Source organism: Drosophila melanogaster, chromosome 3R (assembly GCF_000001215.4).
Source record: "Drosophila melanogaster chromosome 3R".
NCBI classification, from domain to species: Eukaryota; Metazoa; Arthropoda; class Insecta; order Diptera; family Drosophilidae; genus Drosophila; species Drosophila melanogaster.
In genome coordinates this window covers 16335245-16360238 of record NT_033777.3, presented here as the reverse complement: position 1 = coordinate 16360238, position 24994 = coordinate 16335245, and the positions used below count along the sequence as shown (strand labels likewise).

General features: G+C 42.6%; 8 protein-coding genes across 18 annotated transcripts in view; 6 read left to right on the top strand and 2 right to left on the bottom strand.

Annotated features, from left to right (window-relative positions):
* Positions 1-130: 130 nt before the first annotated feature.
* CG42446 (uncharacterized protein) lies at positions 131-2095 on the top strand (the record flags this gene model as incomplete). Its single annotated transcript, NM_142280.2, has 5 exons — positions 131-346; positions 406-541; positions 596-745; positions 1451-1556; positions 1628-2095. 3 exons carry the CDS (start codon positions 131-133, stop codon positions 613-615), a joined length of 372 nt encoding a protein of 123 aa, NP_650537.3. The 3' UTR covers positions 616-745; positions 1451-1556; positions 1628-2095.
* On the top strand, positions 773-2704 carry CG17931 (uncharacterized protein). 4 transcript variants are annotated; one of them, NM_001275701.1, is made up of 4 exons: positions 921-1104; positions 1451-1556; positions 1628-1994; positions 2206-2629. In NM_001275701.1, the coding sequence occupies exons 1-3, from the start codon at positions 1098-1100 to the stop codon at positions 1695-1697; spliced, it is 183 nt and encodes a 60-aa protein (NP_001262630.1). In that variant the 5' UTR covers positions 921-1097; the 3' UTR covers positions 1698-1994; positions 2206-2629. The 4 variants fall into 4 exon arrangements, with proteins under 4 accessions (NP_001303489.1, NP_001262630.1, NP_001287365.1 ...); NM_001316560.1 differs by lacking the exon at positions 2206-2629 and having other exon boundaries at positions 773-1104; positions 1628-2099; NM_001300436.1 differs by having other exon boundaries at positions 1628-2704.
* Positions 2705-3223: 519 nt separating this feature from the next.
* Positions 3224-9453, top strand: CG10311 (uncharacterized protein). 2 transcript variants are annotated; one of them, NM_001300435.1, is made up of 4 exons: positions 3224-3439; positions 7880-8150; positions 8208-8361; positions 9009-9453. In NM_001300435.1, the coding sequence occupies exons 2-4, from the start codon at positions 7908-7910 to the stop codon at positions 9107-9109; spliced, it is 498 nt and encodes a 165-aa protein (NP_001287364.1). In that variant the 5' UTR covers positions 3224-3439; positions 7880-7907; the 3' UTR covers positions 9110-9453. The 2 variants fall into 2 exon arrangements, with proteins under 2 accessions (NP_001287364.1, NP_650536.1); NM_142279.3 differs by having other exon boundaries at positions 9009-9333.
* Positions 9438-10835, bottom strand: Manf (Mesencephalic astrocyte-derived neurotrophic factor). The gene is made up of 4 exons (NM_058097.6): positions 10641-10835; positions 10440-10564; positions 10212-10353; positions 9438-9822 (listed from the first exon to the last, which is right to left on the bottom strand). The coding sequence occupies exons 1-4, from the start codon at positions 10726-10728 to the stop codon at positions 9656-9658; spliced, it is 522 nt and encodes a 173-aa protein (NP_477445.1). The 5' UTR covers positions 10729-10835; the 3' UTR covers positions 9438-9655.
* Positions 10836-11012: 177 nt separating this feature from the next.
* Positions 11013-14414, top strand: CG14879 (uncharacterized protein). Of its 4 annotated transcripts, none has more exons than NM_001275700.1 (3): positions 11013-11458; positions 12711-13183; positions 14293-14414. In NM_001275700.1, exons 1-2 carry the CDS (start codon positions 11355-11357, stop codon positions 13144-13146), a joined length of 540 nt encoding a protein of 179 aa, NP_001262629.1. In that variant the 5' UTR covers positions 11013-11354; the 3' UTR covers positions 13147-13183; positions 14293-14414. The 4 variants fall into 4 exon arrangements, with proteins under 4 accessions (NP_001262629.1, NP_001287363.1, NP_650535.1 ...); NM_001300434.1 differs by having other exon boundaries at positions 14241-14414; NM_142278.3 differs by lacking the exon at positions 14293-14414 and having other exon boundaries at positions 12711-12865; positions 12959-14106.
* On the bottom strand, positions 14410-17921 carry pad (poils au dos). Its single transcript, NM_142277.3, has 5 exons — positions 17693-17921; positions 17251-17633; positions 15375-17195; positions 15112-15313; positions 14410-15050 (listed from the first exon to the last, which is right to left on the bottom strand). Exons 1-5 carry the CDS (start codon positions 17843-17845, stop codon positions 14835-14837), a joined length of 2775 nt encoding a protein of 924 aa, NP_650534.2. The 5' UTR covers positions 17846-17921; the 3' UTR covers positions 14410-14834.
* Positions 17922-18250: 329 nt separating this feature from the next.
* SF2 (Splicing factor 2) lies at positions 18251-21296 on the top strand. 2 transcript variants are annotated; one of them, NM_001260210.2, is made up of 4 exons: positions 18251-18511; positions 18641-19010; positions 19293-19417; positions 19477-21296. In NM_001260210.2, the coding sequence occupies exons 1-4, from the start codon at positions 18348-18350 to the stop codon at positions 19583-19585; spliced, it is 768 nt and encodes a 255-aa protein (NP_001247139.1). In that variant the 5' UTR covers positions 18251-18347; the 3' UTR covers positions 19586-21296. The 2 variants fall into 2 exon arrangements, with proteins under 2 accessions (NP_001247139.1, NP_652611.1); NM_144354.3 differs by having other exon boundaries at positions 19477-20112.
* Positions 20664-24994, top strand: part of Sulf1 (Sulfated) — a 29034-nt gene continuing 24703 nt past the window's right edge. For 2 of the 3 annotated variants that reach the window (NM_080248.3, NM_001275697.1), the window contains exon 1: positions 21696-22394. The gene's annotated coding sequence lies outside the window, so the exon portion shown is untranslated. Of the gene's footprint in view, positions 20929-21695; positions 22395-24994 lie in introns of those variants that run through there. The other variant, NM_001275698.1, reaches the window with a different exon arrangement.

Here is a 24994-nt window from a genome sequence, read left to right as displayed (position 1 = left end):
TGGGGTAACCTAAAAAATTTGATTATTAACTCTTGATAGCCAATTTTTCACAGTTGTTAAAATTGAGACACCACTGAAACTTTCGAACTCGAAATTTGGGCAGTCACACCGTAATGATATTTCTGTCTTTATGGTTTTTAGATCAATTTTTCGGTTTTTTCAAAATTTATTCAGATCAGTAAAATACAGTATTATGGGGGACTGCGCAGATGCAAAATTAGTTAGTCGAGTTACGGTGCCACCAATACCGAAACTTGGCGACATGCACATGTATTGGGTGTGGCGAATGCTGATTAAATCATATTTGGATGCTATAGGTCTTTGGTCTGGAAATCACCCAAAGGAGGTAATATATATACTGTTAATAAATATGGTGGTTAAATCTGCACAATTCGTTATTTTAAGAGCGCCCATACAAAATTTGTGCTGCTGAGCACGTTGGAAATATGGGTTGTAAGAAGGGAATACGATGAAATGAGCAGCAGGTCCATTTTCGAAGATCTCGAGGAACGATATGCTATCACTAACAATGACAAACGAGGTCAGTTGGCAATGGATAGATTTATTTAAAATCAATAAGATTTGTTTTTATTAGACTCTATGTACAACTTTTGATTGCTGCCTGGATTACTACTGTAGTGTAATAAATCTCAAACTTCAATATATAATTATATATATTTATAAATTTGGTGAAAATTGTCGATCTCGGACGGTTGGATATTATATTCATTTAAAATTTGTCATGGTAAGCATGCATAAAATTGTACAAAACACATCACACTAGCTTAAATCTACTTTCAATGAAATTATATTTTAAATATCAACCGAAGTCCCGGGAAATATACCAGCTGTGCTCATTTTGAGCACACCAGTGCTGCCCATCGATTACCACGCGTTAGTGCCTGTGCGCATCTAACGCGTTAGTGTCTTCCAACTTTTGACACATCGTTCAATAAAAACAAATCAACTTCGAATGCTCGAAAAGCAGCAGGAATATTTAATATAACGCTAAACAACTTAAATTTACTACTCTCAAAAGTAGAAGTGTATCAAAATTGTAGCTATTTTCAGTCGAGAACCAAGAAGGAGCCTTAAAAATGACACGTAAGTAAGGGCATCATGAAGCCATTTTGTTAATACTGCACAATGTATTAAATGTGCATGTAGATCCACATACATATGTATATCTATCTATTCGTCTAAATAACAAATTAACTAGGATTACCTCCAGTGTCATGCAAAATCGTAATCTCCAAAATATGATAAGAGAATTAGAATTTCGACCCGAAAGTAATCCTGGGTTTTCGCGTATAGAGCAGGCAAAAATCGATGGACAAGCAGAGGACATGTGAACGCCTCTAACCTCTCATAGATTATGTAGATCACATTTAGCACGCGCCACTAACCAGCTGCCACGTATTAACCAATTATAATATCACCAATTTAATAGGCGGCAACCAACGAGACCTGGCCCGCCAGAAGAACCAGAAGAAGCAGGCGGATTTGACCAAGGGAAAGCGAACCGATAACCTCACCGTGGAGCAAAGGAAGGCCAGGTGAGTGATTTACATTTTCAATGTATAATGTATAAGATATAATATTATTAATAAACCAACCCATAACGCAGGGACGCTGAGTTAATGCGGGAGAAGCAGAAAAAAAAGGAAGAGGCCGCTGCGGCGGGCACAAGCAAATAGTCAACCCACTGGCTTGATAGAGATCTGGACTCCCGGTTGCATTTCCGGACAGGTTAGGCTTATAGTCAGTCGTTCGTCAGCCAAGACCCCGATTCGCCCAAGGACCTAGGATAGTTGGTTAGAATGTACATGAAGCAACATACATAATTCACGAGAATTGTATACAACTACGCATAGATATTACCGGGCTGTACAGCACGCGACATAGCAATAGCAATAGCAAGTGCCACCCAAGGACTTCGATTCTGTTCCGGTTTTTGTTCATTTTCGTTTGCAGTGCTGCTGTACGATAATTAAGTAATCTTACATTTTATTTCTCCACCTACCTGACTAAATTATTTACTGTAATGTATATATATAAATTTTCAAATAAAACATAATATGCAGCCGACAGAAAGACTCAATTATGTGTTATTGTGTTTGACGAAAATATATATATAGATTATGGCACTCGATAACGGTCGATTGCTACCGAAAATTAACTTTAACTAATGAATCCCTTTTCTAGCAAATATGGTCGCCGAAGAGAGAGATATAAAGATTGATAATCCCAGAGCAATCCCCATAAGTATAGCTCAAGAATGTTAAATATAAGCCTTAGATCTTTAAAATCGGAGTATGAATAGGGCGCTGGATACGACCTACTAAACTTCCTGGTCTGATTTAAGCATGACCTAATGAGGTATTTAATTTGCCTCGAGTCATGCTGAAATTTGCATACAATGGAATATGGATATTTGTAAATGGCACGATTTGATAAATATGAAAGTAGCTGCATGCCAAAGCTTGCCCCACAAAACTATCGCCTAGATGCCAATAAGTCGATTGCTAGCATTTACCTTTTACAGAATAAATGACCAAAAACCTGGCCACTAACGACTGGCAGATGCACACAAAAAACATGCTGCTAAATAAAATTTCAGTTTTAGTTTAATTTTATTTTATTTATGTATAAGAAAAGATATCAAGAAACAACAACGAATTTTGCGCAAGACTGGTAAACTAAGTCATTGAAACTTAAATACTGTGACTTTTATCTTTTGGAATACCTATCTGTTTTCGAATAGATCTTCATACATTGTGCCACAGTGCACGGTCTTATTCATGGCCAATAAAGGCAGATGGGGTCATGGCGTGCTGATGTATCTTCGGCTGAAATCTCGAGTTCCTTCAACGAGGAAAACAACACGGATGTAATGAGAACGTCCACTGATTTGTTTGACTTGGCTAGTGCAATGCGCTGTAGAAGATCGCCTCACCATTGTTTGACCAAGTGCTTGATATCTTCATGCCGGAACAGCAGAGCAACGTGGGCCATCGAAACGCCTAACTGGTTTCTGCTGTTTCTGCCTCGGAGAAAGCTTCTTGCCGGTCACGCAAAAGCTGTCTTAACTAAAAACAGCGTCCAAGTTTTGAGAACTTTTCAGCCAGCTAGCCGAGAACGAGCGGAAAAATCAACTAACGCTCGCAGATGTGAAAAATCGCGATCGCGAGTCGGCTCTCACGTTGGCGGCAGCAGCCCGCGTTTTCAGTCGCTCCGTGAAACCCGTCGCACTCACATCGAAATCGCGCGCAAGTCGTCGGATCCAAATCGCCTCGAAACGCTACGCACTTGGAGGAGGCAAATATCAAATATATGAGAATAATTAGTTAGGAGGCAGCCGAATCAGCGGAATCAAATCGATTTCCCTCGACTGCATTTAGCAGTGCTGCACCATCAAATCAAAAATAAATTAGAAAGTGTAAGTGAATATATGGCTGGCTGCCAGGAGACTGACATTATCAGCGGAGAAATGCAGGCAGTTGGCAGCCGATTGGGCGGATCGGGAGATCAATCGATCGCCGTCGCATGCAAATCGAGTGATAAACGATCGCCTCGAAATTGAAATAACAGGCGAGCAGCTGGCCCCCGGAGGTGGATACATATGCATATGTGTGATCAAACAGAAGTGTTTCTCGGGGAAGGGCGGCGTGAGGAGTGGGAGGAGTAGGTAGCCCCCAGTAGCCATATACTCATATACCTATCTATACTATACAGCCAGTTACCCGACTTGAGGCGCGCTCGTCTGCCTTGCGGTTGTATGTGCTTATTTATACAAAATATATTCAATTTCATTAAGCTGTCGCTGCTGGCTGGCCGTCCAGTAATTTCAATATTCAAATGATCGCTGATAGCTAAACCCCCTGACTTTTTTACTTTTCTGAGCGCCCGCAAAAGCTGCGGTAAAATTGAGAAAACCGCAGCGTATAAATAATTGGAAAACAATAATGCCACTGTTTGATCGCTGACCCAAATTGGCAGAGAAAATGAATGCATCTTAATGAAAACAGAGTCAGTCTGTTTGCTGCAGGCATAGCGATCTATATAGTCGATGCACTCGGTGATGTCAGAATTGCGAACTGACATTGAAAGTCTGCGAACGGCGACAACCTGAAAGCCTTCTTCTTTGCCTTTTTGGGGACCTCAAGTTGAACACGTTGCGAGTTTAGGGATAAGTGGGCCATCCAGCCCAGTGTTCAGGTGTGCGGGGGCGTATACGTAATATGCGCGCCTGGCATACATTTCAACTGAGCCACATTTTGGCTATTCGCCTCAGTCGCGAACCATAAAAATCACATCAAAGCCCCAAATGAAAGCGTCGTTCATTGAATCTTAAGTGGCCACTCCTCCTGGGAAGTAATTATAAAGGGAAATAAACGGTCTTCAAGACAAAACTGTTTCTAATCCATCCACATTTGGCAAAGTTCAGTGACGCGCATCCACTTGGAAGCAGTGAAAAATGAACAATGTGAAGGTTACTCAATTTACAAGGCAACAGATAACGCCACCAAATTTTATTTGACAAAAAATATTCTGGCAGAACAAGCCAAGGCGTTCGCACACCTACGCCATACGAGATGGCACATGGGCGTAGAATTCTCGACGAACAGGTGTTGAAAATCATAAGGTGGAGTCCCATTCCTGACCCCAGACAGCCACTGATCAGAGATTGTGAGAGCTGTTCCAAAAGTTCCACCGCTTTTGTCGACTCTCTAGATTTCTAGTTGCTCGCGACCTTGTGATCTATTAATAAGTGTTTCGTGTTTTTATATATGAATCATTTTGATGGGCGATCTGTTTATGAGTTAACTTTCGTTTGGCTGGGAAAACGAAAAGCCCAAAATCCGAAAGATCCCCGAAAATTGAGTTTTTGATCGCGTCCAATGTCGCGGCTTCATTGACCCTGAAAACTATGTAGTGTCGACAGAACGAAAAGTATCTCATGGATGCGCGCACATTTGTATCTTGCGTCTAAAAGACGCCGCTGCCACTAGTAATTACAAAATCTTGTTCGGCAAACGGAAACTTCAAAGGCTGCAATTGAGTTTGCAGCTGCAACGGTTTTAATTGATTTATATGGCAAGTCGAGTAATGTTTAAAAAGCCGCGGAAAAAAGCCAATTTGACAAAAAATCAAAGACAAAAAGTCAAGTGGGAGCTGGAATAGCAGAAATAAAAAAAACAAAAAAAAAACAAAAATGCGGCGTGCTTTGGACCTGTCAAATTTGGTAGAACGATTTCTACCGGTTTCAAATGGACCTAAATAAATGAAAAAAAAAAACAGACCCGGCCACTCAAGTGAGCTCCCACTTTCTGTCGAAGATTGTAGATTGAGCAATTTCCAGCCACATACAAAATGACTTTGTCTTTTCGATAACTTTTGTGCCTGGCGCAAAAAGTAGCGCAGAAAAATGTCAAACTTAATTACGCGTTGAAGCGCAAACTAATTGCCGAGTGGATTTGCGGGCTTCAGCGGGCAGCAGGGTCACAAAAGTTCGAATGGCGATAAAGTCGACAACAGCCAAAGCCGAGAATAATTGGCTTTGGCTCCGTTTTGCGGCCCACGACAACAGATAATAGCCGCACACAAAAAAGTATCTGTCAGATATACATATTTAAAAGCTGGACACGTGCTCATTGCACACGAAAATTAGCATTTACTTGTGGATCGAACCCATTTTCCACAAGCATAAAGGCAATGGCAATTGAAATGATTTATATGAGCATTATTTCACTTCGCTTTACTAGACAAATGGGTCAGCTTATGGTTAATGGGATACGATAAATGATTACTTGTGTTTTTATAATTTGAATTTTATTGTAAATACTTGTAGTTAAAATAATTTGTATTATAAATTTTTATTGAAAGTTATTATCTCATATAAAGTAATAACAATAATTACAATATGACTACGTTCTGAGACCATTCTACTATTTCGTGGTCTGACCCACAAATTTTGCAGCCTGCGGTAAATGTTTTTTGTTTTCCTTTTCTTGGCTTGCATTTTCTAAAGCCACTTTCTAAAATAAATATAAAATATTGATGTATTCCATGAAAAACGTCAAAAATTCATGCTTGAGTAAGTGCATTCCCAATGCCTTTTAATTTGTTTGTCGACAAACTTTACCTTTCACAAAACCGGCAGCATCCGCCACACTTTTACTCCCACACCATCACACTTCAGACCCAAAGCAACTCCATCCAGCTACGTAGTGCACGTCCAACTGCCCAGTTGCACTTGTCAAGTCAGAAGACTTTCCAAGACTCCAAGCCTACGTCAAGTGGAGGCACGAATTCCTCGGAAAGAGTCGCCCACGCCATGGCTTGAACTTGACTCCAAAAGCTGCGAGTCACGCCTATATATACATATAGTAAAACCACTTTGTGTGAGGCGAGCGGAAGTCAACGTCAGCATTAGATGAGTTCATTGCGAATATTAACGCCATTAAACGAATGAGTGGGCTGATCGCTTCCATATCGAGGTTGTCTACCCCTTTCCACTGATATGGAGAAGTCTCTAATTGTTCGCCGAGGTCTAAAGTATCTTAGCTTTACTTGGGTTTGTTCTTCTAACCAGGTCAAAACAGCGATATCGCATTGCCGCAGAAAGTAACCCAAGACGTTTGTCTGAGTTGTAGAAACCAGACAAATGCTTTCTGCTCGGATCTGTATCCAATTGAGGTACCATTTATAAACAGACGCAAACGTGGAGATCGTCTGAGTTAAAAACCCGTGCGAAACGCGTGTAAACGGCATGTTAATGCGCCATATGTCCGGTTTATGAGCCCCGCCGCCAGTTTGTGACGAAACTATAAAAAAAAGTTTTTGAACTGCTATAATTTAAAGAATGTGATGTGATCTTCGGCACGCACCCTCACCGCCGCCCCTGATAATTGCGCAATTTGTATAACACTTCTGTTGCCCAGATTGTTCGCATCTCTTCACTGTGTTGTTGTAGGTCGTTTGAGGTGTGAAACTCAGCGGAAATGGGCTTTACATACAAATGGTATCTGTAAATGTATCTGTATCTGTTCGCTAAACTTTAGTTGTTTGCCCAAGGCATTTCCCAGCCAGCCTTTCTATAATGACTCAAAGCGTTTCCATGTAAGACAAGATATTTTGGCATGTGATTATCTCATCCAAGACCGCCGTGAGCCACATGTATACATCAGATATATCACATGGATACACAAGTGCCCGCATCCAATGGATGCAAACCAGCTGCAGCGGCATTTGCAAGTGCCAACATGCGCCACATCAATCTGCAGCCGGTCCGAGGCACGTTGAGCGTTTGATTAATTTAATGACAATGCCCGGTGGCGCTATTTCGCTATCTGGATAGATGGGTGCAACCCACATATGTATACTCGTACCAGTTCCGCCGATCGTGTGCGCATGCACCGATGATATAAACTTTCCCAAGCTCGCCATCTCTACTGCCATTCCAGCTCGAATCCCTGAAGGAATAGTACGATTAAATTAGTCATTCGTGTCGTTGATTTATTTTAGAGCTTCCATAAATATAAAGCTTACGTCTTTCAAGTATTTCACGCTTTCTGTCCATTGTTTTCTTTGTTTCTTCTATTTTTAAAGCACATTTGTTTAATAAACATTTATTTTTTTTGTGTGCTTGACGTCACAACTGGTAAAACTGTGGAATTTTAATGTTGTAGTATTGGTTGTCTTTACTTTTGCAATAGTTCGGATATTTCAATTAAGTTACAAAACATATCTTTGTCTAGTTTTACATGAGTATATCGAGAACTTACTCACTATTCTATTGCTGTGTTTTTATTCTTTTAAGTTATATGTGTTCAAAATGGTACTTGAAATTGATGATTGTGTTTCTTAATATTTTCAGCTGGTAATCACAATATAGATTTGCCAAAATGCCGAAGCCACTGTTAAATTCGTGCTGTCTGTGCCAATCGACCCGGAATGGCTCCGTTATCTCGGGCATACTGGCGATAGTCCTGTCGATCATCACCATCGTGGTGATCTTCACGACGCGGGTGCACTTCAAGACGATAATCTTTGACTTCATCCCCAATGACATTGTTAAGATAATTCTAGTCATCAATTTGTGCATGACGATCTTGATATCGCTGCTCATGATCATTGGTGCCCTGAAGGTGTGTACTCAGCTAATTTAATTAAATGCATACAATAAAAATCTATCTATGTTCCAGCGGAACCACTACCTGATGGTTCCATGGGTGGTCCTCGGCATTATGATTGCCATCGGTCTGCTGATCTCCGTCATCTACACGGGCATCGTCTTCTTCATCGACGGCTACGTGCTGACGGGAGTCCTCTGGCTGATCTTCGGCCTAATTGTCTGCGGTAAGTGCACTCCCTCTTGGTTGGTGAAAAATGGGTGAGGGGGGGGGGGGGGTCTTGCTACTTCTCCATGTGCGGTTTTTAGCACCGGATGACGGTTATTGCGAGCCGTTTTTAATTTATAGACGCATTTATCATGCCATGATTGCCCGTGTGCTGAAAACAGAAGTGCCCCGGCGCCGCAGACTAGAGGATTTTGGAGGTAACTTGCCGGGTGGTGCAAGCAAATGAGGCGCAAAGTGGCTTGTTGAGGCCATTTGTAGAAATGTCAGCTGCAGAACTTTGATAGGAGTTTATTGGGAAAGCTATACGATTGTTAAATAAGCTCATTAAATGAATCAAACAAATTTAATTGTATTAATTCAGCGGTATAAAAGTTAAAGAACCGAATCACATTGTGAATGCTTCAGGTTTATACATATATTCCTCGCTTTTTTTTTACTTTTGAAAAATGATATTTTTCAAGTTTTACAAATTTGCATATTAAATTTGATAAAAATTAAGTGCTTACCGAAAATGAACCACATACGAGTTAAAAGTCAATTTACATTACATCGTGTAAAATCGGATGCAATTCATGTAGAATATAAAATGACAGCACTCTTTTGCGCGCACATGCCCTAACCCAATGTTCCTCCTCCATCTTTCAGCGATTATGACCTATTGCTGGTGCGTGGTCTATAGTGAATACGCCAACCTGTCCGAGGAGAACGAGCGCGGTCGTTACAACAAGCAGCCGTACCGTCGCTAGAATCTCCAGGAGCACTATTCATCAGAAATTGCATTCAAGAAGCTGAATCCACCACCCACACATCTTCATCCTAGCTTCCTATGTTCGTTTTTAGTGATTATGTCTAACTAATAATTATAATTTAGTTGAGGCGAGCCAGCCCTTCGCTCACATCGAATTTACGCGGCCCGTGGCATTAAGTGCAATGGAATTATGTATTTAACATTTAAATAAAACTTTAATCCAGATATTATGTGAATTTCTGTTGTAATTTGTACGTAATACTTGTAATTGTGAAAGAGGAGTTCAAAAACCGAAAACTAATAACAAAAATAAAAACAAACTATTTATCAACCGTTTGAGAGGACGAGGTCTTGTGTGTTTGTTGTTTTTTATTTCAAAATATAGGTTTTATCTTTAGGCATATATAGTTATATTCAATTCTCTCAAAGTCTATCAAAATTGTAAATTAACTAAAAATATGGATGTGTAGGGGGCGTTTCATGTGGTTGTTGTTTTAGCTAAGTGGGCGTGTTCCATGTAACTACACAAGTAACTGACTGCGCTCTACAGCTCGCTGCGCGAGTACTTGGGCTTCAGCTCCTCGATACGCTTGATGAAGTCGCCCTTCTCCAGGCAACCGTCACAGCTCTCGTCCCAGTCGTTGAGGATTTTCTTCAGGTCGCGTACCTTCAGCTTCTTCAGGTCCACGCTGTTCAGATCGATTTGTTTCTCTGCAATGAACAATCCACATAAATAAATGTTTATAGAAGTATATTAAGGCGAAGAGCAGCGACAGAAAAGCTAAATGTTAAGCCAAGTTAAGAGTTTTTGTTTCTAATAGACACCCTAGATTAATTGACTCTTAGTAAATGACGATTAACGTTTTCTAATAATCTAAACCATTAACATTCATTTTACAAACAGACCTATCTCATAAAATGTAGAATTTTATGCGAGTTACCACAAAATAATTTAACAAGCTATGATATAATAGTAAAGCATACATGCGAAATTGTATTCCTGAATTCTTTCCTTTTGCCAAGAAATGCTAGGTGCTTCATATTGAATTCTGTATACCCACACTTCCTATATATGTATAGTTCCTAACTAAAATATTTACCATAGCGAAGGTCGCAGATTTGTGCGTCCTTCTTCTTCAGCTTCTCGCAGATCTTCTCAGCTGGCATGGACCAACTGAGGGGTTTGCTCAGCTCGTTGAGGATGCCCGTGGCGGATTCTTCCAGACCGCCGAGGTAGTAACACTACGAAGAAACGCATACGTGTATCATTTTTCCCAGAGAATAGGAAGTGAGGGAGAGGGGGCGGCACTTGTTTGCCGGCTACTCACGAATCTGTGTTCCTTGTTTTTCTGCGCTTTGCAGAACTTTTTGAAGGCCGTTTCGATCTGTTTGTAGTCCTTCTTGGTGGAGTCGTCCAGCGAATCTGCGAACCGCCTAACCGTCTTGACGCAAACTGCGGAACGAAAGAATGGAGCCCGGTGAAAATCTGTTCCAGAACATCTCAACCACTTACGTGGCCAATCACATACCTTCGCAGTCCTCCTCTTTCAGGGCCAGCGACGTTTGGGCCAACGTCGCCAGGAAGCCGATCACTACCACCATGTACCACGTCTTCATTTTGTTATTACTTCGACTGTGCTTGAGCGTACTTTAATTAACTGTACTGAATTCTTTGCATGCGATTTGATTTTGTCCCCGAATTGTTAGCGTTAGGTGGCCGTAGATATGGGTGTTCACCGATAGGTCAGGCATCGATAAAAGTACTCATTTATCGGCGGGGCAGCGCCACGTTTTCAAATTGGAAAACAACCGATATGGTCATACTATCGGGGTCCGGAATTTACTGGCTAACAGGTGTGGGGATCGCTCAGCTGCTCCGTTTTACGCAGAGGCACTCCTGCTCAGTTTTCAATCACGCGCGAATGCGAACGGAACTGCGCGTCGTGGAATTATTTAAATTAGTTAAAGCTAAGCAAATATGCTCGACTGCACGTTGCCCGTGACGTAGTCTTGGACTTAATCCTCTTCCAGTCCCTTAATATAGCACCGTATCTGTGTAATCGCCAACAGTATTGACCAAGTCGTCCAAGTGCTCACTACTCCCTCGGCTATTTGGAGTTATTGTAACCGTTGGCAACTGCCACAGCAAACGTATTTACAATTATCCGGATAAAATTTGCAATTACACACCTTGCTAAAAATAAAACGGAAAAGAAGCAGCCCATTATAATAAATCGTTTAAAATGCCTGATGTGAAGTTCTTTGCCGTGCTGCCCACCAATGCCAGTACCTCGGATCGAGTAACCCGGCTGTCCATCAGCGGCAACCTGCTCCAGGATCCCCAGCAGTGAGTCCTTTGATATTTCGCGTTTAAATTCCGCGAACTTTAAGAAAATCGATTAGCCACTTCCCGCGAACTGAGGTGGAGAAATTGCCTCTTTGCGTGCTGAAAATATAAATATAGTGTTCTTAAAATCGTTTACGTATGTGACCCGATTAGACGAAATACTCACCAAACTCGCGAACAATTTATGGCGCACACAAAAAACATGCAAATGGGCTCATGAATTTAAATAATTTATACTTCTTCTGCCAGATGATGTTTGTTTTTTATAAATTCCAAAGACCTCTTATGAGTTTATGATCTATTAGGGCGATAAGGCGGTGGTGATGGGACCATAAAGAAATCTCTGCCAGATGTATACGTAGTCGTCTGGTTTTACTGTATCAAGTCCATCGTATATGACATCACCAGACTAAAATTGAATCAGACACGCGCTGAAGATGCCGGCTATGAAGAAAACAACAAGCCAGTTGGATGGCAAAGAATAATACCATGAATTATGTATGCTTGAGGGTGGGAAGTTGTTAATCAGCTTATGAATGAATGGTCAAATGATGTCCATTAATCAGAACCATCAGTTACATCACTCAAGAATCCGGGTTTCTAATTGAACAATTTCAACGCAATTGATAAATCAAGACAATACATTTCTTATCTGTTCTTTAGATCGATAAGGTTCTAGTGATAGCTACCTAAATGTGTCATGATAATATTCCGTGACACTAGTAGCTCTTGTATTTCGATAAGGGGCATAACTTACTGGAAATTCCATAGCTTGACTAACGGATTTTTAACAATAAATCGCTGAAAATTCCAATTCCGTTCCTTGAATGCGCTGCACGTTTTCGCGCCTACTCACACTCACTATTAATGTCTGGGAGCTCCGGTCCCCAAAAACGAAAGAAAAAAACTCACCGAACCAGCATGTGCCATTTAAACAATTCTGATGACTAAGCGCTTGAGGGGGTCAAACAATCAAATAACGACGTCATTAGCACTGATATGTGATAAGTTATATCGCTTTAAGCGAGGGTACTACTAGTGCTTGTGATTTTATTGAATATAAAATATGCATATCATATTTACTTCATTCACACTTTGCTATTTACCGCCTTTGATCAAATGCATAGTGAAGACTATGTCGCTAGGCACGTATTAAGTTAATTTTTAGCTAGTAGCTAGTTCATTAGCACCTAAGTGAGACATATACATCTGATTTTTTTAACAAGCATTTGTATGTTTACCTCCGCTACAGATTCTCGGTGAACTTTGTCAACAGTCCGGACTGCACGGACAACATCACATACCACTTCAAGGTGGTGATTCCCACACAGACGATTATCGAGAATTATAAGCGGAACGGCGAGTGGAGCAGCCTGCACCAGGAGAAGTACCTGAACATCTTCGACGGTACAGGAGCTAGCGATAAGAACCCCAATATGACAGAAAGCTTTGCCCGCATTATAACCGAAATTGACGAGGCGCTCCAACTTTCATCCACAGAGTCCTCCTTTTGCCTTGAGTTCGCCTTCGACTACGCAAATTCAATGATGCGGGTGTACCAGGGTAGGGATTCGGGCCACAATTTCATAACCGAGTACGAGACTCTCTTCTCCCTGTCCGACATCCAGGCTGTACAGGTGTGGGGCGATGTACAGAAGGTCAACCAGTTTGCCCTAAGCTACAACTGATCGGGAGAAGAATCCCAAAGATCCCATGATCCCCAAGGTAGCCCGCAATGTTCTCTTATTTAATGCATTCTTTCTTCAATCGCATAGATTCAAGTTCGGTGGCGGGCGTCCTTAGTCCTAACACCGCACGACCTTAATCCCCTCACCTGTAGTTTTAATTAGTTTGTTGGATTCCGCACCCATCTAAATCACTTCGCTGCAGTAGCAACACGCTTTCACTCCTTCGCTTGTTAATGCGTTGAGTATCATTATAATTTGACTACAAGTTCTTGTTGATCGTGGGCTTAAGAAACATTTTCCCATCAAGATGATTGTGGTTTTTTAACAGTATTAAACCAATATTTATTTATTTGCAAAAATCTCAAAAATTTAATTGAAACACCTGTTTTCTTTACGTTCTATGTTAAATTGTTTAAAATTTTAAAAGTACTCAAAATTTTAATTGGCATTTGAATAGGTTTTATGCCCCATTTCTTGCAACATAAGGCAATATCATTTTCAATAGTATTGCTGGATTGCAGCGTTTTCCACTTATATCTTTATGATGCCGTAAGAGTTTGATAATATTCCATTGTTTGATAAACCAAATCAGCATTAACAAACACACATTCACGGACTACATACATACATATATATGTCAGTCACATATCACTCACCTCGGTGCTATCTGTCTTATGACGTCACTTTAGCTCTGCTATGTCCTATTGCTATCCTTTGCAGTTGCTAATTGTTTCTTTGTTTGTAGTTGATAGCAAACGTATTTGTAAGGCCAAAGAATTTTATGTATAATACACCTTGAGTTTCTGTTTCGCGCTTGCTAAAGTCTTCCATTCAGATTGTAAACCTACAATGTAAGTGTTAGCTTTACCTGTAATACCTACATACATATGTATACAGACCACGCCAAGTATTAAAAATCGCATGACAAGTGCGTTTTCCACAAATTAAATGCGTAAACACAAATTCATTGGAATTGGTATTCTTAAATGCTAATAAATTTTTGTTCGGAAACCGATGGGAAACATGCTTGCATTTGTTTTTCGTTTGTTCGCATGGTAGATTTAGAATTACGTGCTCTTTCGAAAATCTTTCAGAAATCTGGCCGACCCCTGGAATAAAATAACCGTCTGATATTCATACTTTCAGCGAGAAGAGTCTTACCAAAAATATTTGCGTAAACATTGGGGCCTGCCATCTGCTTTATAGCGCTACAAAACTAAAGGCTCCTATGCAATACCAAACGAAATACACATTAATTTTTTTGCCATAAATTATACATTATATTTATTTTTGCAATGGAATCATTTTCTTCACCCAAAAAAGGTATTTTTACCATTGTTTACAGCTACAGCTTGTACATACATAATAGATACACAGATATTTACAATGCCTTACAATTATCCTTAAAATAGGAATCTTTACACAAACGCTCTAGGGACTTATGCTAATAAAACTTTTGCGATTTACTGATAAAAAGAATAACACATATAACACTAAAATAAGTTAAGGAAATAAAAGAAACGTGAAAACGCGCTTCAAATTTGCTATAAATAATATTGCACAAAGAAAATTAAAAGGAAAATTTACCGAAAACTATACAATACAAGGAACTGGCGACCAGATGTTGGAATAGACCGCGGACTAGGATACGAGGTAAGGTGGATTCACTTTTCGAGCTTAAGGACTAATTACTTTGCGACTGATGCGCTGGGATTCTGGAACTGAGAAAAGCCCAGCTGGACGTAATTGGCCAGAGATCCGGGCATATTGGAGTCGGGAGCTTGTGTGATCGTTATTGTGTTTCCGGCCAGATCCTGGGTAGTCACAACATGCATTACCTGGGCCGGTGGCTGCTGTGTTTGCGTCTGCTGAGCAGAACGTTCTTGTTTGATTTCGAAAACCGCCTTGGATGCGATGAGAGGTCGGATTAGCACTTTTAAAATATGAATGGTATTACGGACTCACCTTATTGGGCACCTGACCATTGCTTCGAACGTGAGTTAGCGCAGGTGCTGCTGCAGGCGATGCAGTTGCACCCGGAGCCGCGCTTTCCGGTCGAATTTTCTTATGCATCTCCCGATGCTTCTCGTAGTGCAACTTGGTGGCAAAGTTTTTGTTGCAAACATCGCAACAGTATAAGGTTTCGGTTGATGTCTGCGTGTGAATTCTGAAAGAAAGGATATTTATGAATCTCTGTTGAATTTAACTAGATGTATATAAATGCTGACCGCCTATGCTTATTCAGGTTATCCTTTCGCGAGAAGGGCTTTTTGCACACCTCGCACGTGTACATCTTTTGTCCAGAATGGGATACTAAGTGCCGGGACAGGTGCTCTTTGCGGCTGAAGGTCTTGTCGCAACCCTCTTCCGAACACTTAAAGGGTCGCAGGCCCGCGTGCAGCTTAACGTGTTGGGTGAGGTGTTCTTTCTTTTTAAATTCACGCTTACAGGTGGGGCATATGAGGCCAGAAGTTGTGGGCGCTTCGCTCCCAGAATGGGTCGCGTTCTGTCCTTCCTGCTGTGGAGAAGGAAGGATCTGCTGCGGCGGTCGCGCTGCTTTAACTTTCTGCCCTGAAGTGTCCTGGTTCTCAGGAGGCTTGCGTACGATCTTTTTATGCTGCGCCGCCAGCGGAGGTGGTTGTGCTTGGCTTAGGGCGGGAACGGACACAGGAATCGGCTGTGAAGCAGGAGTTGGGGATGTAGTAGAGGGCTTACTTTGCGCCTTTGGCGCTGTCTGCATTGAGATTCGACTGATTGTGATATTCTGTTTGTTCAGCATGGGCAGTTTGGCGGGATTAGATGTGGGAGCTGGTGCCGGCAAAGAAGCAGGCTGCTTGGGCACCTTGGTGATCGTTGTATTCGAGGAGAGCCGCTGCATGGCTGCTTGATTTGCTGATGTCGCTGTCGGGGCGCCTGACGCAGAGAGTCCTGCGGTCTGCTGTTGCTTCACCTGCGGTTGTGGCTTTGTCTGGGTTATCAATCGCTTGAACTCGTTGGTGGACGTGCCATTGCTTCCACCTGAGGACGGCCCCACAGTAGTTTTGCTCTTTGGCGATGGCATCGGTTTTTGCTTTGGAGAAGGCGTTTTAAAAGTGGGGGCTTTCTTGCTGCTAGTGGGCGTGGTGGGAGTCGGTGGAATATTGGTCACATTCCGTATCACCAACTGCGAATTGGTGGTGCTGGTATGTGGAGATCTAATAATTTGCTGAGAGGTCACTTGTGCCGTATTTGGAAGTTGGGTAAGCGGTTGTTGCGGCGCCAGAAATTGATTTTGCGTCACCGTAGTGCCCTGGAAGGCGCTTCCTGGATTGCCCAATGTTTGCGGTGTCAGTTGCAGAGTAGCCGGAATTGATGTTGGTGTCAGCTGCATGATTGGCTGGCCATCCGCAGTGGCCAGCTGAGGCTGAAGTTTCATCTGTACTTGGTATGTCGTGGGCAACACTAGGTTCTTGGTGTCTATGTGCGCCACGATCTGCTGATCCGAATTCTCGTCCCGAATGGTGATAGGCAGAAAGCACTTGTTTGGTGACAGCAGGTTGGTTGTCGACTGCGGACCCGCCAGGCTGGAGAGCAGGGCAGCAGCATTTAGCTGCGTCTGGGCAGGAACTGTCCCTGCACTTGTCACTCCTCCGCTACCTGGCATCAACTGCAGCTGTATTTGCGGCTGACTGCCACCGAATTGCGGCATTGAAGTGGTGAACTGGGGCGCTGTAGGCGAAGAGAGCACAAAGTTCAACTTTGGCTTTTTACTGTCGCCAGAACTTGACGTATCATCCTGAGCGACGGAGTACTGTGTGGTAGCCTGCAGCTGGTTGGTCAGTTGCTGTAGTTGTTGCTGAAGCTGAAGTTGTTGAATCTGCTGCCACAAAGGCTGCAGTTGATCGCCTAGCTGCGGTTGTAACTGCAACTGAGTAGGGTTTATGGTAGGCGTTACTGTCTGGGACTGCAGAGAATGTTGCTGCTGGGGCTTGGCAGGCGATATGGGCTCCTTTTTCCCCAGCGGCGTTATCTTGATGTCAGGCTTGAGGCGTATAAACTCTTCCAAAGCACTAAGTGGATAGAATGTTATTGAGATGATTTTCATGAAAGTGAATTCCCACTCACGTCTGTCTTTCGCTTTTTATTTGAACTTCCGGCATAGCTTGATGCTGCTGCTGCTGCTGCTGTACCCCGTTGTCCATCGTTATGGTGTACTGCTGCTGGGGCTGCATGTTTACCGCCTGGATTATGCTGTTCAAGAGATTTCCGGACTGCTGAGCTCCATTAGGAACTGGTGGAGCTGACTGCGCCACACTGAGGCTCTTCCCAGTTTCATCGACCGCATCCCGAATGTATAGCTTGTCGCTGCTTGGCGCCGGGCGAATATTGAGACAGTTGTTTAGCATGGTCTGTGAGTTACGGCAAGTGGCGCGAAGTCCGTGGATTTGCTCCACCAACTGCACACACTGGGCGCACACCACTTTGGGCAAGCGATCCTTTTCATCGATCTGCAAGAAGTATGGGTTTGTTAGCCAAAAGTAATGGGAGATTGATGCACTAGCACGACCTGCAGTGAGAGACACTCGAGTATCTTTTGGCTCAGATTCTTGGCGCGTCCCTCGGGTGAGTAGATGTTCGTCTTGTGATCGCTGCTGTCCGTGCAGATGCGACACAGGTCGTAGTAGTTAATGCAGCGAACGTTGCTTCCGGCCGCAGCCATTTTTCCGGTGGCTCAGTGGTTTTCGAAATGCTATTTATGTTTAGTGTATTGCACATGCAAATATTTGTTGTCTTTTCTTCGACTGAACGACGCTTAGTGGTGACACTGCGCGAATACATTGCAGCTCGGCGTGATTGGCAATAACTATCGGTAAATTATAATATAAATGAAAGGAACGACATTATGTTTACCCTGCCTTATAACCTTTAACCGAGGAAATTCCACAAACTTCTTAATTTATTTCATTCTAATAACTTATTCATTCTAATTCCCAACTAAGCGAAGTAAGTACTTACAGGGTAGCTATCGATATAAGCAACGAAACTTCCACCTATAGTTTCGTATCAACGTTATAATTATCGATAACTACTGTGCACCCAAGGGATTTACCCAACTCGAACTAACGGTCATACTGCGTCGGCCATTTGTCATTGTGAGCGTGACAAAAATAAGTTCTCTGAAAATCGAAATAGATCGAAGCGTCTGATTTAAACTGGAGAAAATGGGATCACGCAACGAGTGCCGTATATATGTGGGCAACCTTCCCCCAGATATACGCACCAAGGATATCCAGGACCTGTTCCACAAGTTCGGCAAAGTAACTTTCGTCGATCTGAAAAATCGGCGTGGGCCGCCATTTGCTTTTGTTGAGTTCGAAGATGCGCGGTGAGTAATGCGAATACACACAGCTGGCCCAGCGCCCCGGCTAAGACACCCAACTAATTCGCGACAACTGCTTCTCTTCCTTCCTTGACCATGGTCCATATCCTCCGGCTGCCTCTTGGCCCAATTTAGGGATGCCGACGATGCGGTGAAGGCGCGCGACGGCTACGACTACGATGGGTATCGTCTGCGCGTGGAGTTCCCGCGGGGCGGTGGTCCTGGAAGCTACCGCGGCGGCAACCGCAATGACCGAAGCCGCGACGGTGGGGGACGGATGGGCGGACGCGGACCGCCAGCCAAGCGCTCGCAGTACCGCGTCATGGTTACTGGACTGCCCGCCTCCGGATCGTGGCAAGATCTCAAGGATCACATGCGCGAGGCCGGCGACGTCTGCTTCGCGGACACTTACAAGGATGGTTCCGGCGTCGTTGAGTTCCTGCGCCACGAGGACATGAAGTACGCAATCAAAAAATTGGACGACTCTCGCTTCCGATCGCATGAGGTATGTAAATTGTCCAGTTCCAACTTTGTAAAATTCAAATGTATTCGGGTTTCAAGGTAGAGAATTTACTTTTGCATTTATTTTGTCAGCATACATTATTCACAGGCTGGAATAATTAAATATGATTTCAGGAATAACATTAAGTTATATTGGTGTAGATGCTTACACTTACGCCCTTAAATGTGTCAATTTGATAAACATCTAGTTCACATTCCTGTTTACATTTTGAAAAATAGTTTGGCGACATTATTCAAATGATATTAATATTTTTATTGTCTTTAGGGCGAGGTTGCCTACATTCGCGTACGCGAGGATAGCGGTGATAACGACAGAGGCGGTGGTGGTGGCGGCAGCGGTGGAGGTGGTGGCGGCAGCGGCGGAGGTGGAAGCCGTGACTACCGCGACAGGTAAACCAAATATTACCACAGTTCATTTTTCAATATTTATTCTATGAATCCCTCCACAGATCCCGTTCGCGCTCATTCTCGTCGAGGCCGCGCCGTCGTGGCACTCCCACATACTCCCCAGTGCGACGTCAATCTTATTCCAGGTCTCGCTCACGTTCTAACTATTAAACACAACCAAGCATTATCCATTAATCTATAATATTTTAATGAGCAGGAAACAGGAAAAGCAAGCTATATTAGGAAATACCAATCAATATTTGTTCAAGACCCCTCAAATACCCCAATTGTAAATTGATTTGTAAAATGAAATCAACGACCAATCAAGTTTGTTCAGTCAAGTTCCGAACTCTCACCGAAGCCAACATACTTAAAAAAGAAAAACACTTGCTTTTCCAACTTATCACACGTTCTAAGAAGCAGAAATGTTCTCTTAAGTTATAATCCACCGGGCAAAATTTGACAAAAACAGTTCTAAAATGACAACTGTAAACCAAGGAATTCTCTTTGGCCAAAAGCACTCGGCATTCCTTGATTTGCTTTTGATTATCTTTTGAGCCTTTGCTCAGTCTGCTTCCTACATATTATATTATAACTCTTATTTTGGCTGCACGTTTTCCAAGCTAATTTATTAGAATCTACCTTAACGAAAACAAGAAACATCGATACAGAATAAATATGTTTGTAATGAGATAAAGAAAAGAAACAGAAATCCGAACACAACGCAATGTCAACCACATTGATAAGCAAACTATTAATACTTTAATTTTTATTTTCTTCTCTTCCCCATTTTGCGCGTTTATGTTTGGAGAGTGATGAGGATGTGGAGGATGAGGATTAATGGATGTGGAGGAGGATATTTTGATGTTGATTTTGGCGTGGATTGGATAAATTTGGATTGAATTTAGTGGAGGCAGGACCTGTCTATAGATCTTATAAATATGAAAATATTTATTTGATTGTAATCAGGATTGGATTTGGATTTAGGATTGTTCTGAGCCCTTCGCTAGGACAACGTGGGATGCAGTGTCCCATGGCTAACTCGCACCTCGGAGGAGGAGGAGACAGGAATTTCGCATTGTTGAAGGATTTTATGTGTGAACTTTGGTCGTGTTCAGGTTAACGGATGTTTGGAGGAGGAGAATGTCGATGGCATCGTTGACGGTGAGGAACACTTGCGTTGCCCTTGGACAGGACTAAATCATACAGTTTCGGACTCGGCCGCATCTCTTCGAGCCTCGCCCCTTCTTCGGCATCTGCCTAACGGTCGGGATTAGGATTCGCTTGGACAGGCTCACACGCTTTGTTGTCGCCTTCTTTGGATCGCACTTCAGAAACTAGCTCACCCAGGGAACCGCGTATTTCGTGGCCTTCGCGCCCCTGTCGTTGTCATTTCACGGATTTGCTGTGCATCATCCAACGTTGACTTGCGCCCAACGCTGGATAGTGGATAGTGGTTCTTGGTCTGGTCCGATCCGATGCGTTCCGGTCTCCCTCTGTCTCGCCTCTCTGTGGTATGTTAGATTGCCACATCAAATTTAACTTTTAATTTGCGTTATTTAGTTTATAATTTATATACTCTTTACCCAAATCTTTCGTCTCCATTGATATTGTTGCCTCTGAAATGTGGCGATTGTCGCGTGTGCGTTTTGTTTTTCATTTTTTTTGAATAGAAGGGCGAAAATTCATAGGCCCCGACTATAGCCCACACCCGCATCATTTGCATGAACTTTCGTTAACCTAATAAAAAGTAATACCACAGCAATTTTGGAACAGAACAGTTCTCTCGTTCTCCTTGCTTATCGATCAACATATAAGCCATAGTTCTAACATATTTTTGAAATGAAATACACATTTACAATAAATATTCATAAAAATTAAGAAAAATGTCATGCTTTTAATACAACATTATAAGATGGGTGCAATCAAATACTTTTAGCAATTTATCTTGCTGAGATTATGAGCTTAAAATTAGACTGCTAGACTCGTGTAGCAGGTATTTGTGTTTATGGGATGTTCCTGTACTTATGAAGATTACAAATTAAGTTTGCTTGTATTATCTGCAGGAAAGACTTCTGTTCTGGATTTCACAACCTTTGCATTCCGAATCAATTTTAAACTTCCCGCTTATGGATTTTTACAGAGGACTGTTATTAGGGCAATGATGACCGTATTGTTTTAACGCAAAATACCAGATTTCTCTGTGCGAAAAACGATTTTTGGTCACTTTGCAGCACGGCCACACTGGCAAACAAACTATATAAGCAACACGCGCATTTTGTTGTTGGGTTTTTCAAAAAATATTCACCAGCTGTTCGGACGCGCGTGGGAACTGCTCTGTGTTTGTTGTTTTTTATAATTTCGAACGGAACGAACTGGTCGCATACGGATTTTAATTTATATTTACGTACTAAGCTAACGCGCGCTGTAAAATAAAAGTAGCGTAGAATTTCTAAACCAACCATCTGACACGAGAAAAGTGCGCCAAAAGTTCGGAAAACCCGTAGAAACCCTGTTGAAAGTACGAATTGCATGTCAAAATTGCTAACCCACGTAATAATGAATAACAAATAATTCGGAAAGTGCAATTTCGTGGGCAGTCTTTCGACAGCTGAAGGAGAAGATATCGGCCCAGATAGCCGGCCCTTCGTTTATGAATTGTGTTTTGTGGCGGTGTATCCAGCTTATCTCCGCCTTGTTCGGCTCCAGTTTTATTGAACTCTACCGGATCGGACGGTACTACCCATCTGGGGATAGTCAGTGGGACTGAGGAAGCTATTAATCGATCGCGATTGTACAACCAATTACCGGGTTTATCACCTAATTCGAAGCCGCTCGGCACGACGCGAACTATAAATAGAAGCTGAAGTGTCCAAATAATCGGTAGACAGCGCTCATGATCACAATCGCAATAGTGTGTTAAAACTACAACTACTGGAAGTTTAAACAGATATATATATATATTTAGATATAGCCTGAGGTAAGAAGTGCATTTTATGGATGTTTTGCATGCCCACGGAACTGCTGAGATCATTAAAGTTGGCTATTGAAAGCGCAGCATCAGCGAATTCCCCCTAGGAGTCATTGTTCTCGCTTGAAACTTAAAAGGTTTTTTTATTGATCATAACTTGAAATTAGTTTTACGGGGGGAAGATCGACTGATCCAAGCAAATCATGCGATACTAGTCGTTTGTGGTCCTCATCAGGCATCCCAACTTGTTTGGTCTTTGTTCTACCGACTGTTCAACAGCACTTCCTCAATATTCCTGAGTGAAAGTAAGGCTTGGCTTCGATCGTTTGACATTGGTAATGTGACCCACTTAGGAGTAGGGTGCTTCTTTGGTAACTCGATCTGTCAAGCCAGAGGTGTTGCCTTGTGGCTACCTACTACCTAACTAACTGCTTGCAATACAACCTGCGTAGGGTCTTCAAGGTCTCCTCCCCGTCGGTTTCCTGTTCATCTAAGCAACCACTGTGAGAAAACTTGAGCTGTCTGTAGGAACACCTAGCATCAATATACAATTATGTGTGTAAAATAAGCATCCATATTCAGCAGCAATTTTTAGAATCCAGTTTAATTGTATTATGAGTATACATTGTATCTAGGGTTCCATACATTTCTTGCTAGTTATTTGTAGCAGTGCATATGTGTGCAGGCAGCTCGTTTGAATCCCTTGTGCGTCTCTAATCGGAGACCTGCCCATATGACCGGGCTCTGCTCTTTGTCCTCCCCGGCGTGTTAATCTTTTGTTGTGATGAGATGCTTATCACACCTACCGCCGCCTTGCGACAGGTGCATTCTGAAGTTTCCGCTGGAGCGAACCGCAACTGGAAACTGGCAACTGGCAACTGGCAGCCGTGGAAATGGGAAACCCTTTTCGCTCGACCATTCAAGTGCCGCTGTTCGTTTGACCGAATGATTGACGGGCGGCAACTGTGACCCCTTAACCCCTTGTTGCCGGCACTCAATGGGCCGCATCGCGTAAGCAATTTATGTTAATTGTTGTTTGCCTGTTGTGCCTTGCCTTTTGGACCGGGTCCATTCACTAATCGCTTGGAGGAAATTTAATTTAATGCGTATAACGAAACCACCCTTAAAATTTACCGATTGCTGACTAATTGTGGGAATTTTTAAATAATACCAGATACCCAATAGCAAGACAACTTTTTGCCTTAACTGGCAATTCGAAGTAAAACAAAAGATTTGTTTGCTAGATGATATGATTAAGTCGCAACATCAACAGATAAGATAATTTTTTGTTTATATAGAAGAAATAATATCTCTGCAATTCTGCAAAAAATGGTGTCCCATAGTTTCAGGGAATTCATTTCGAAAGCTTGAAAAATGCGCTACAAGCTTAAAAAATTTAAATTTAATAGTATGTCTTAAGGGTATTTCAGTTTCGTACAGATTTGTTTGCATTGAAGTACCTTGTATTTTCCAAAGCCAGTCTGGACAAGCATTTAATTAGACACTTTTTACTTTTCCCAGCATAAGACACCAACTTTTATCCGCCGCGGCAACAAGTTGAAGACACGAGTCTGGCCCGTCTGTCTAATTGTTTTGACTGTGGCAATTTCTCCTGGTCTTTTTAGAGTTGCAGTCCGAGCTGGAGTGTGGCGGCCAGGAACTGGTTTGCCCGCTCCACGCAATCCCAGAGCTTTAATTCGGTCAATTCAGCGGGAGCGGCATAAGGCGGCTAAGGCTCATGATGATGATGATGACGATGACTAACGCTGGCCCCAAGGCACCGACCAGGCAACGAGAACGATCCAATTTGGCCTTTTACCGCAATCAGGTTTGGGATTCGGTTTTAGTTTTCGGTTTTGGTCCGCTCGATACGATACGTCAACGGGCCGACCGAATGGATGAATGAATGAATGCCCAGCTGAATGAGCGATTGGTGGCTGAATTATTCAGCTGGCCGGCAATCCATCATGCTGTCCTCGGAACTGGTTGACCAACACCACTTAATGAGTGGAAAAGGCGTCTCCGACATTTCCCATTTGCATCCCCATTCCCCGACGATTCATGCGATTCCCCATCCCCATCCCCACGCAGAGTCATTAGCCAGCCGCAAACTATGCCTATATGGGCTGATACCCCGTCAAACATGGCTCGCATTAAATACAGCCATAAAATCGGCCGGGAGGCGTGTACCATGGGGCACGCGTTTGGGGCGCCGTTTAATTGCGGTGCGCGATTTGCAAGCGTTTTTAAACGCCTCAATTTGCATTTGCATACTCACTGTCTTCGCTCTATGAATGGAAAATTGAACGCCCAATGGAGCAGTTGGTTATGCATGTCACTATAATAGTGAGGCAAGTGCAAATTAACACATGCACTGGGGCATCAATTTCAATTATTCTTTGTCCCTCTGAAAACTGATAAGGACAATGGGTGACGAGCTCGCACTATCTTGGGTTAATTGAGTAGTGAATTAAGTTTTATTGAAAAGTTTTAGAAACTATTAGAGATAGGAAGCTGGACGGACGCAGGTCGGCGGTGGGACATTCAAATAGGGCATGCTTAATATTAGTTTTTTCGGCTAGACCATATGTCTAAGAAATTAAATCCTA